At 47.0% G+C, this 10,737-nt stretch overlaps 6 protein-coding genes and 1 pseudogene across 6 annotated transcripts, besides 32 other annotated features; 6 read left to right on the top strand and 1 right to left on the bottom strand.

Annotated features, from left to right (window-relative positions):
* Nucleotides 1–10,737: a sequence feature (heterozygous, Esmeraldo-like haplotype).
* Nucleotides 23–43: a microsatellite.
* Tc00.1047053506979.5 lies at nt 50–583 on the bottom strand (annotated as a pseudogene).
* Nucleotides 688–710: a sequence feature (AT_rich).
* Nucleotides 1,246–1,884, top strand: Tc00.1047053506979.10 (hypothetical protein, conserved; the record flags this gene model as incomplete). The annotated part of the gene is made up of 1 exon (XM_801420.1): nt 1,246–1,884. The coding sequence occupies one exon, from the start codon at nt 1,246–1,248 to the stop codon at nt 1,882–1,884; it is 639 nt and encodes a 212-aa protein (XP_806513.1).
* Nucleotides 1,985–2,011: a microsatellite.
* Nucleotides 2,512–2,549: a sequence feature (GA-rich).
* On the top strand, nt 2,591–3,652 carry Tc00.1047053506979.20 (hypothetical protein, conserved; the record flags this gene model as incomplete). Its single annotated transcript, XM_801421.1, has 1 exon — nt 2,591–3,652. One exon carries the CDS (start codon nt 2,591–2,593, stop codon nt 3,650–3,652), a length of 1,062 nt encoding a protein of 353 aa, XP_806514.1.
* Nucleotides 3,033–3,054: a microsatellite.
* Nucleotides 3,657–3,688: a microsatellite.
* Nucleotides 3,882–3,911: a microsatellite.
* Nucleotides 4,005–4,024: a microsatellite.
* Nucleotides 4,129–4,151: a microsatellite.
* Tc00.1047053506979.30 (uncharacterized protein) lies at nt 4,164–4,574 on the top strand (the record flags this gene model as incomplete). The annotated part of the gene is made up of 1 exon (XM_801422.1): nt 4,164–4,574. One exon carries the CDS (start codon nt 4,164–4,166, stop codon nt 4,572–4,574), a length of 411 nt encoding a protein of 136 aa, XP_806515.1.
* Nucleotides 4,399–4,429: a microsatellite.
* Nucleotides 4,540–4,568: a microsatellite.
* Nucleotides 4,642–4,664: a sequence feature (AT_rich).
* Nucleotides 4,720–4,740: a microsatellite.
* Nucleotides 4,791–4,813: a microsatellite.
* Nucleotides 4,922–5,920, top strand: Tc00.1047053506979.40 (hypothetical protein, conserved; the record flags this gene model as incomplete). The annotated part of the gene is made up of 1 exon (XM_801423.1): nt 4,922–5,920. One exon carries the CDS (start codon nt 4,922–4,924, stop codon nt 5,918–5,920), a length of 999 nt encoding a protein of 332 aa, XP_806516.1.
* Nucleotides 6,060–6,094: a sequence feature (AT_rich).
* Nucleotides 6,151–6,180: a microsatellite.
* Nucleotides 6,251–6,275: a microsatellite.
* Nucleotides 6,293–6,344: a microsatellite.
* Nucleotides 6,519–6,558: a microsatellite.
* Nucleotides 6,705–6,735: a microsatellite.
* Nucleotides 6,781–6,912: a sequence feature (A-rich).
* Nucleotides 7,030–7,060: a microsatellite.
* Nucleotides 7,139–7,729, top strand: Tc00.1047053506979.50 (hypothetical protein, conserved; the record flags this gene model as incomplete). Its single annotated transcript, XM_801424.1, has 1 exon — nt 7,139–7,729. The coding sequence occupies one exon, from the start codon at nt 7,139–7,141 to the stop codon at nt 7,727–7,729; it is 591 nt and encodes a 196-aa protein (XP_806517.1).
* Nucleotides 7,835–7,867: a repeat region.
* Nucleotides 8,113–8,142: a microsatellite.
* Nucleotides 8,774–8,820: a microsatellite.
* Nucleotides 8,824–8,888: a sequence feature (CT-rich).
* Nucleotides 8,951–9,129: a sequence feature (GA-rich).
* Nucleotides 9,259–9,468: a sequence feature (CT-rich).
* Nucleotides 9,526–9,571: a sequence feature (T-rich).
* Nucleotides 9,589–9,662: a sequence feature (T-rich).
* Nucleotides 9,818–9,952: a sequence feature (GA-rich).
* Tc00.1047053506979.59 (hypothetical protein, conserved) lies at nt 10,041–10,737 on the top strand (the record flags this gene model as incomplete). The annotated part of the gene is made up of 1 exon (XM_801425.1): nt 10,041–10,737. A coding segment is annotated over one exon (697 nt), but the record flags the coding sequence as incomplete, so codon positions are not given.

Genomic DNA, 10,737 nt, shown 5'->3' with positions numbered 1-10,737 from the left:
GAGTGAGAAAAAAGAGAGTGAGAAAAAAAAAAAAAAAAAAAAACAGAAGTTACCGGTCAGTTCTGCTCCTCTTCGCCCTGCGCAGCTCCAGCAAACCCTGCGGTGTGGCCTGCCAGGAGCACAATTCGCGGCTGTAGTAGTCTCGCGTCAGTGGGTCCCAAAACATGTCCAAATCAAAACTGTAAAAGAGGTCGCTCTTGTCATCGTACACCCAGTCATTGGCGCCATCGATGGTAATCTCAAGCTCCTCGGCGGTGAGGTACAACGGCTCCTCCGGCTCGCCAAGTATTGGACGCAGAAAACGAGTCATATGTCTGCTCCTCTCACCGTGGCTCGTCTGCACGCGTTCTCTTCGACGGCGCTCCTGTTCCCTCCGTTCATCATACTTTTGGGCGGTCTGGGCACGAATGGAGTGCGGATATGAACACAGGAAGATGGCAGTGATGCAGGCAACGAAATTAAAGCATATAGACGCAATGTAAACATCAAACCCCCAGTCATATCTAACGCGACACTGTGGTGAGGGACTGTGCAACGCCTCACACGCTCGTCGTTCACAACGTGTGTAAAAGTGAAATAACACACAGTTCACTATACCACATGGTAAGGCTAAAAGAAGCAAACACAACACCGCAGTGACACGGCGACGGTGGCGCTGCCCAACACCCCGATGGGAGGCGGCGAGGGATTTTTATTTTTATTTTATTTTTGACTTTGCGCCCCCCCAACCGAAAACGATGAACGACGTCAGGCGGCAGAAGGTCAACTAACAGCAACGCCGCAGAGAAGGCGAAGCGAAGGAAAAGAAACAAACAACAACAACTAAAAAAATACAAGAGAACAACGAAGAAAAGAGGAAGAGAAAAGAGAGTCGCGACTGTGCGGGGGGGAGTTGTTGTATTGACTGGACGATTCATTCAATGACTTTTTTTTGTTGTGGTTGCCTTTTTTTTTTTTTCCCTCCTCCTTATACTTTTCTAATTTACATACATATATATATATATACATGTAGGCATAAAAGGCATAGAGGGGAGAAGGAAGAGGGAGCAGGAACTTGTCTACCGTTAGCGTTTTTATTTTATTTGTCAGTTGTTGTCTTTTCCCCTCCCCCCCTTTTTAATTCAGAGGCGTTTTAAGTAGTCATTGGGGGAACAACAACAACCCCCCTTCCCACCCCTCCAAAAAAAAAAAAAAAAAAAGGGATCATATACACGCACAGACACACGCAGAGAGAGAGACTTAAGAATGCATTACGAATACGAGTATTACGATTTCCGGGGTTCCGGCAAGCCACCGTACATGCGTTATGGGCCTTTTGATGTATTAACGTTCCTTATGAGTTGCATCACTGGGTTAGCAATTTTATTTAGTGTTGCATGCGCAATTGGCTACATTGCTGACGTCGCTGAGGAGTTCCCAACACGTGCAAAGAAAATTCTTCACATCATGGCGATTGGTGTTTTGTTTGTGCATGGTCTTATACTTGTTTTAGATCAGCTTAGTCTTTGGTGTTCTCTTGTGAGCATTATAACAAATGTTTTGTACCTGCGTATTTTGTCTGGTTTTCCACACCTCTCGTTGACGCACCCATTGACGATTTTGACGATTGTCTCGTTGGTAGTGGAGTTGTTGTCGTGGTATTTGTTTTTTCTCTTTTCGCCTATTATGTCTGAGCATTTAGGATCCCACAGGTTTTTTTCTTTCACTGCGTTTTTGTGGCTCATGCCACTAGGGCTACTCGTCTCATTGCAAATTGAGCCGGTGGGTCTTCCTGGCAGTGGGTTTAGCGCGTCTTCGCAGCGTCACACCGACATTGCCGCAGAGGGGCGAAAGAAAACCGTATTTAATTTACTGAGGGGGTGGTTGACGCCGGTGATGAATTAGTGTGCGTTACGCATGTATGTACGTGTATGTATTTACCTGCGGACACCGTGCAGTGAACACAGGCTGAAGGGGAAGAACGACACGGAGAGGGAGGGGGGAGAAGAAAAAAAAAAAGGAAAAAAAAAAAGGAAGCAAATCAATGGAGGCGGTGACACTTGGAGAATAAATGTCAAGAAGAAAAAGGGGCGGGGCGAAGAGGCGTGTTGGTGGTGTTGGTGGTGGGCCCCTGAGTAAATTCCTTTCTTGCAGGGTGGCTGTGCGGAAAAATCATGAAGGGGCTGAGTGAATTTTTACGACAGGCGCGTCATGAGTCTTTGTGATTGTGTTTGTGTTTGTGTACGTGTGCATGTGATATTTTCTGTTTTTATTTCTATTTTTATTGTCGTGCCCCCTCCCTTTTTTTTTTTTTTTCTTTTGTCTGCACGATTCCCCCTTGACATGGCTGCCCATCGCCTGCGGTGCTGCGTATGAATGGATGAACATGCGTTTCCTGTTCACACTGTCGTCTCAACGATGCGGCCAGGGGGGGAAAAGAGAAGAGAGCAGTTGGGGGCAGGGGGAGGGGGGCAAATTACATCACTAACTTTGGCTCAGGACTGCGGCACAACCAGACAAAAGAGAAAATCTAAAAAGAAAGAGGGGTAGAGAGATAGAGAGAGAAAGAGGAGGTTAAGGGGGGAGAAACCGCCTGTGGGTTTGCTTCGAGATGTCTACACCCCAAACGCACCCGGCGACGCTGGTGGATGCACGATACAACGGGAGAAAATTTTTTTTTTATCACCTAATCTTTGGTCCCACTGGGGCTGCCACTCTTGCAGGGTTATGTGAGATTCTCATATTTCATCCCTTTGATACAACGGCGAAGCGACTCATGACGCATCAGCACATTGTATTTGACCCCACCTCCTTGTCGAACACGTGGCGGGGTTTTTTGCGGGTTGTGTTTGCAGGCATTGAGCACGACAAGCCCATTGGAGCTCGCATCACTTCTTTAGATCGCGTGAGGCACATGTACCCGGGAAGCACATACGCCATGTTATATAAGGTGTTGCAGCGCGTCATTAAATTTGCAGGTCAATCATACATGCGGGATTTTTTGGAGTCTAGATTTGGGCATATTTTTTTAGGAGATGCGCAGGAACAATCAAAGCAGCAGCAGCAGCAGCAGCACACCCACAGAAGAAATAATCACGGCGCAATGGCGCTTGAGGCCACCGCTGGGTGCCTTGTAGGTGTTTTCGAGGTGATTCTGTTGCCCATTGACCGGATGAAGGTGCTGAACCAGACAAATAAAGGGGCCATTAAAAACCGCTCTTTTTTCCGAATCCTCCGTCAAGAGGGGGTTATGAGGATGTACGCAGGCATCGGAACAACCGCGGTGCGAAACGCCCCTGGTTCCTTTTTGTTGTTTGGAGGTGTGGCCTGGACCAAGGAGTACGTGTTTCACCTGGAGGACTACAGCGAAGCGACGTTTGTTCAGAATTTGGTGAGCTCCACCGTGGGTGGTTTCCTCGGCGTGTGGTTTACGAACCCAATCGATGTTGTGAAGACACGCATTCAAAACAAGAGATTTGAAGACGGCCGCGTGACTGGTTGGAGCGTGATGATGGAGACCTTTCGGCGAGAGGGCGTGACGGCCTTTTACAAGGGCATGTTGCCGAAACTCCTCACATCGGCACCTCGTCTTGTCTTTTCGTACACAATGACGCAGTTTTTTATTAGATGTTTTCGTGGTGAGAAGCCAAAGCCGTTGCGCGAATCAAAATGACTGGGAGGGAGAGAGAGAGAGAGAGAGAGAGAGAGAAACAAGAAGAAAAGGGAGAAGGGGTGGGCGAAAACTAGCTGGATATAATCTAAACCTGTAAATACGACGAAAAGACAGATCTTTTCTTCTTCGTCTTCTTCTTCTTAAACTGGAGAGGAAGTCCCTCGTCTTTTTTAAATTTTATTTTAACCTTCTTACGGTGCCACTTTGGAAGGCAGCGCCAGTGCGGCTCTTTCCTTTCCTTTTTTTTTTTTTTTTTTTTGCCCCACTACTACTGCTATTATGACTACTGCTTCCATCCGCGTTGGAAGGAGGAGGAGTCCGGCGGTTGCGGGGCCCTTTGAAGGGCTGCAGCTTTTTTTTTTTTTTTTTTTTGAAACGACGGGCCTGACGATTATTACATTAGAAATTTTTTTGAATTTGTTTGATTGATTGATGCGTATGAGAGCTGAATAGATTCCCCCTGAAGATTGCGGAGGGTGTGCGTGTGTGTGTGTGTGTGGGTCTGGGGTGCATGGAGCTCAAACCCTTATGCCCTCCATTTGTGATGCGTCTTCTCTCCTTTCACCCTCATTGCGGGGAAAGATGGAAGGAGCGCGCTGGTAGGGGGAGCAGCCATGTGTGTAGGGAAGTCGCAGGGGTGGGTGGGAGAGAGAGAGAGAGAGGCGTGTGGACGGAGGCGTCGGTGAGGATGACTGCGGCCCCATTCACAATTGGGAATTTGTTTCTCTCCAAAAGGAGGGGAGAATATAATAATAATAATATTAACAATAATAATAAAGGAGAAGTTATGTTGGTGGTGAGGGAGAGACGAGGGAACAAAATTCACATCGCTGTCTGTGCCGCTTCTGTTGCGAACCGCTGGATTCTTGTGATGTGTGTCCATGCGGTTTCTTTTTTTTTTTTTTTTTTTTTTTTTGCGTGACTTTTACTTATTCAATGCGTGCGCGTGTGTGTGAATGAGTATGAGTGGGGCTTGACTGTACATGCAGAAAAAAAAAAAAAATATAATTTTCCATTGCCATTTTTATTACTTTCTTTTTTTACGATTTGTAAACTGTACGTGTGCTTTTTTATTTTTATTTTTATTTCCCTATTTTGGGCTTTGTGCCGGTCCAAATTGCGAGGTTTTTTTTTTTTCTTATTGTTGTTGTTGTTGTTGTTTTGGTGGTGGTGGTGGCGTTGACAACATTTCTTTATTTTATCACGGATACCCTTCTCTCTCTCTCTCTCTGTGTGTGTGTGTGTGTGCTGCGTAGGGGGGCGCCAGTCATGCGATCACGTGGGTCCGCTCCGTCGTCTGCGCCGGGTGAGCAACACTGCACGCTGCGCATCCGCAACCCCGCCGCCGATGCGGTGTACCATCTTGTCTTCGAGGGCAACATACGCAAGCTGACGGGTGCGCAGCTGCGGCTGCACCTCGAGGCCATCTGCCTCATCCCAGCGGAGCAGCAGGTGCTCACGTTCAACGGCGTCCCTGTCGAAAACACAAGCACCGGGGCGTCGCTGGGGCTGCACAACAAGGCAGTGCTGGAGCTCCACACCGCGGGGGAGGCGAGTCGGATCCCGTCTTCGCGGCGTGGCGACTGGGGTGACAGACGCCGCGGTGGGCGGCAAACGCATCCCGCCGAGGAGCATCTGAACCAGAGCGATCGTATTGAATTTTCGCATGGTTTAAACACGTCGGCGACAACGGCGTCACAGTTCACGCCAGTGCCACGCACCAGGCAGCAGAGGGCAGATAGAGAGAGGGCTGGTGAGCGTCAGCGTTACCCGTGCGACAAGCATGACTGTGGTGGGCCACGCGCAGCAACGGGTACATGCGCCGTGGCGCCGTTAGAGAGGACTCCTTCGGCGCAGACTTTATCGCCGGTGGATGTCATCATTGAGGAGGACGCCATCGATGGCCTGGGCACCGCAATGATTCCGTTTTATGATGCCGACGTTGAGGATGCACGCTTGGAGCAAAGGGAGTATGTGTGGATGATGGAGCAGATGCGGTTTGAGACAGAACGGATGAATCGTGAGCGGGAGCTTCTTCGTCAACGCGAGGAGCTGGAGCACGAGGCGGAGATTTTAGAGCGAGAGAGGTGTATCGTGAAAAGACGTACGCTGCAAGAACGACGGAAGCTCGTTGAGCTACATCAGTGGGTATGCGAGGAGATGGCGATGGAGGCACAAATTCTGAATCTTAACGGCCATGAAAACGACTACAACAACTGTGCGAATGACGACGGTGATGGCGGTGATTTTATAGAGCGGGGGAAATAGAGGAAATTGACACTGTTGGCGTCCTGTCATTCCACCCCCCCCACCACACACACAAGCTGCCTCTTGCCTTACATGCAGCTATGCAAATACATGTATCTATCTCCTACCCCTTTTTTCCTTGTGTGTGTACATGTGTGTGTTTATTTTTTTATTTATTTTTAAGTTATTTTTAATGCCTGAAGAGAAACCCATAGAAATTAACAAAGCAACAATAAGAAAAAAAAAAGAGGTTTATTTATTTATTTATTTATTTTTTTGTTGTTTTTTTATCATTTTTTTTTTTTTTGCTTTTATTGTTGAGTATCGTATTTATTTGAATAAAAAAAACAAAAAAACAAAAACAAAAACAAACACACACGTATTATACCATATTATATAATATATATATATATATTATATACGCACGTATGTATGTATGTATATAAGACCAATACGCATGCCATACATGCAAGTATAATAATTATAAACATGGGGCGTTGTTGGTGCATGACGCACCCCCTCCCCTTCCCTTCCCCCCCACCTCAGCTGCTGTGGATGAACAGGAGGGAGGGAGTTCCGCACGGGGGGTCTTTTCTCCGCTATTTTAATTCACGGCTGGTCTCTTTCTCTCTCTCTCTCTCTCTCTTTCCTCCCTTTCTTTATTCCTCGCACACATGCATGCACACACGTGTACTTTTCCCAACTTTTCTTTTTTTTTTTTTTTAGCACGTGATGTGTGTGTATGTGGATGTGCACGCTGAATAAAGTCCTGGAAAAAAGAAAATGGGACTTCTCATCCATTCTTTTTATTTATTTATTTATTTATTTTTTTGTTTTTATTTTTTGTCTGTTGCGCCCCTACGCGTGGTTGCCGAGGGGGGAAAAAGGAAGCACGAATAATAGAAGAGAGGAAAAAGAAAAAAAAAAAAAAATAAGGGGAAAACGAAATTTACACGCAACGAACAGAAACGAAGAAAAAAAAAGAGAAAACAACAAACAAACAACAACAAAAAGGGCTGCAGTGGAGTGAAGGACGAGGGGCGAAAAAAACAACAAAAAAAAAGGGTTTTGTGATTGCCACAAAAATTACGTGCGGGCAACGAGGCACATTTTTCCTGAAAACACACGCGCGGACGGGCGGACGGACGGACGGGTGGGCGGTCAGTGAGTGAGGGGGAGGGGAGGGGGAAACCAACAACAAAACAGTCAAACAAACAAAAAAGGGGCTCAGCAGGTGGCATGGCGGCAAACATTCAAGTCACGCCGGAGCAGGTGCTGCAGTTCAGCGCCCCTACCAGCGAGTTTCTCTGCCCCTTTACCGCCAACACGTATAACATTGAGTTTTATCGGTTCACCATCCGTGACATGGAGACAGGCAAAGTCATGTTTGATGTCGAGCGCAACCCCGAGGATTACCCGTCCATTCCCACCATCGCGCAGCTACCGGAGGAGGTGCATCGGACGATGCGCACCATTTATTACAATTTCCCCCCGTCTATGCTACGACGCAGGGCGATTGGCGCCAAACTCGTTTTTGGTATCAACAGCGACTTCCCCGTCCGAAACTTTCGCATGATTGAGCGACATTACTTTCGTGATACACTTATAAAATCGTTTGACTTCACGTTTGGTTTCTGCATTCCGCACTCCACCAACACGTGGGAGGCCATTTATGACATGCCTGCGCTCTCCGAGGATTGGATCCGCGCCATCATTGACAATCCGAACGAGACTGTCAGCGACAGCTTTTACTTTGTGGAGAATAAATTGGTGATGCATAACAAGGCATTTTACGCATACGACGCACCGGAGGAAAATGTCTTTATTTGATGCAACGAAGGCACGAAAGAATGATGGAGAAGAAGGAGGGGAGGTATTCCGTGTCTGTATGCGTGCGTATGTGTGGGAGAGACGCGGACACACAGACACAGACATGGAGAGGAGGGAGAGAGGGAGGAAGGGAGAGAGAAGTCAAGAAGGAAAACACAATAAACGAAAGCAAAAAATGAAAATGATGAAATGATAATTACGAGGGGGGTGGGGGCGAAAAGAGAGAGAGAGAGTGAGAGTAAGAGAGGGTGATGAATGCAAACAGGGCCTGCAGACACACACGTTTTGGGTGCCCGCACGTCGCATTTTTATGTTTACATCTAAATGAAGAGATGAGGAAAGTGCCAGAAAATGGCACGACGAGGAACATATGACGCTGAAGTCACACACACACACACACACACACACACACAAGAACTCAGGTGCCTTGAAGGGCCGATGGCGAGAAGAGGATGAAGAGCGGAGGAGCCGCGAGGGGGAGGTGAGAAGTGGAAGGATACGATTTAAGGAAATAAAAGGGGCCTACGCGTGAGATGCACACGGCGCGGTAGCAGGGGGGGGGGGGGCGGCAAAACAAAAAAAAAAGTGGGAGTGTCAAACGAATGCGTGTTTAAAATGTCGATGGTGATGACAGTGACCATTTTAGTAGTTATTTACCACTTCATTCTTGTTGCGTTTTTTTTTTTTTTAACTTGTGACGCTTTTTACACCATTCATGCCGTGTTGTGTTTGTTTTCAACCGAGGCGATGATGCGACGCAAGAAGAATGGAATCGACGATGACGAGGATGGATGAATAATCCCATTGCCCTGCTGGGGCTGGTGACTGTCGCTGTGGTTCTTTGATTTGCCTGCTTTTCTTTACTTTTGCCTCCTCATCTGGAGTGGGTGGGTGGTGGGTGTTTACGGCTGTTTTGTGTCTATTGCCTCCTTTTTTTTTTTTTTTTCTGTTGTTGTTTCTCGTCTCTTCTGCAGTGTGTTTGTTTGTGTGTGTACGTGTGGGGCGTTGGTGTAGTTGGAGTAGGTGCTGGTTGTAGGGGTTCTGCACACACACACACACACACACACACACACACACACACACACACACACGGGTCTCTCTCTCTCTCTTTTTCCTCTCCCGTTCCCTTTCTCTTTATATAATCTATCTATCTATCTCTACATATATATGTGTTTGTTTGGAAGAAGAGAGGATGGATGAATGCAATGTGAAGAGGCCTGGGAAAAAAAGAGGGAGGGGGAAAAAAAGGTGAGGGATGGAAGGGGAAAGGGAAGGGGAGCAGAGGTTTGAAGAAGGAAAATAAGGGGATACATGCAAACAAGGAAACAAACAGAAAAACCAAAAGGTAGGAAAGAAATAACGGAAGGGAAAAAAGAAAGAAGGAAAAGAAGAAGAAAAAACAGGGTCCAGGTGGAACGTGCCGTGCTGTGAAAAGGGTAAGGGGTGGGGAGGAATGCGCATGTGCCCTCATGTTTCCTTTTTTTTCCTTTTTTTAAAGTTTCCTGCGGCCATTTTGTGTGCTCCGTGTGTCTTTTGTGTCTTTTTCTCTTTTTTTCGTCCTTTCCTCCCCTCCCTCTTCTCCTTTTTTTTTTTTTGTGCGTGTTGTTCATTTTTGCATTTTTTATCCAAATGTTTTTGTTAAAACTTTTTTCCTTTTTTTTTTTTTTTCTTCTGCTTCCATACTCCCCGCTTTGTTTCTTCCTCTTCCACTTCCTCTTCTTCTTTTTTCTTTTTTTTTTTGAATTGCTTGCGGAATGTGGCTGGACAGGCGCAAAAAGAAAAAAATATTATAATTATTTTTCCTTTTTTTTTTCTTCCGATTTTTTTCTTTTTTTTTTTTTTGTGTGTGACGGACGGACTCTTTTCCCTCTTCCCTTCTTTTTTTCTCCATTCCTTCCCGTCTCTCTTCCTTTTTTTTTCTTCTTTTCTTCTCCCTCTTCGGCTTCTCTCCCCCCGCCGGCAATTCGTTGAGTCTCTTTGATTCATCCCGCATGACACGTCCGTTCCAAAGGCAGCCGCCACCGCAGTACCGCAGCAGCAGCAGCAGCAGGAGGAGGAGGAGGGAAGGGGCGCGGAGGCAACGGGATTGAAGAGAAGAAGAAGAAAAGAAAAAAAGAAAAAAAGAAGGCGGGTGGTGGGAGGGAGAAAAGGGGACATAAAGGGACAAAAGAACAGAAACAAGAAGAAGGCGAGGAAAGGAGCCACGAAAGAAGAAGAAGAAAATATATATAAATAAACAAATAGCAATACAGAAACAACAACAACAACACAGAGAGAAGGAAAGGGAAAGTGAAAAGAAGTTCCTTTGGAAATGAGGCCAAAGGAGACGGAGGAGAACAGGCAGGATTGCGGTGCCGCAGCCTCGCGGGTGCCTGCACGCCGAATGCGGGTGGTGAAAGGGCCTGGCGTTGCGGTGCGAGCCCCACCGGGGACAAAGTATCTTGTCTACGGCCTTATGGTCCTCTCGGGTAATTCCCCTCATAAAAATGTGTCTACCACTGAAAAGCGTGCCGTTTACATGTGTGACACGGATGTTGAAGAGGAGACAGCCGACAGGACCTCAATAACCCCAGTTTCTACTGCGACTGGTGCTAGTAACGGTATGACTAGTCTACGTGAGTATAATCGCATGATGAATATGTTGGTGTCACTGCCGTTGGGCGATTCGCCAGAGGAGCGATCAACGGTGCGGGGATACACGTGGGGAGGAAACGTACCAAACCATGTACGCCCACATTTATGGCGTTTACTGTGCGGTTACATACCATGTGGCCCGCCCTCCTTCTCCCGACAACAGGCAGAACTGCGCCGCAAGCGTGAGGAGTATGATAACTTTGTTTCTAAATACTACAAAATTACGATCACTGACTTTATGCAACCGAATACGTTGCAAGATTTGGGCACACGCTCTGGAAGGCGGGGCGTTGGAACAAACTCAAAATTAGTTGGTGCCTCTGTGGGAACGATGGCCATGACAACGCCGATGGGTACCTCTACAGAGCTGATGG

This window comes from Trypanosoma cruzi, genomic scaffold (assembly GCF_000209065.1).
Source record: "Trypanosoma cruzi strain CL Brener 1047053517147 genomic scaffold, whole genome shotgun sequence".
Taxonomy (NCBI): domain Eukaryota; phylum Euglenozoa; class Kinetoplastea; order Trypanosomatida; family Trypanosomatidae; genus Trypanosoma; species Trypanosoma cruzi.
The sequence above is the reverse complement of the archived record's forward strand: the minus strand, read 5'-3'. Positions and strand labels throughout refer to the sequence as shown.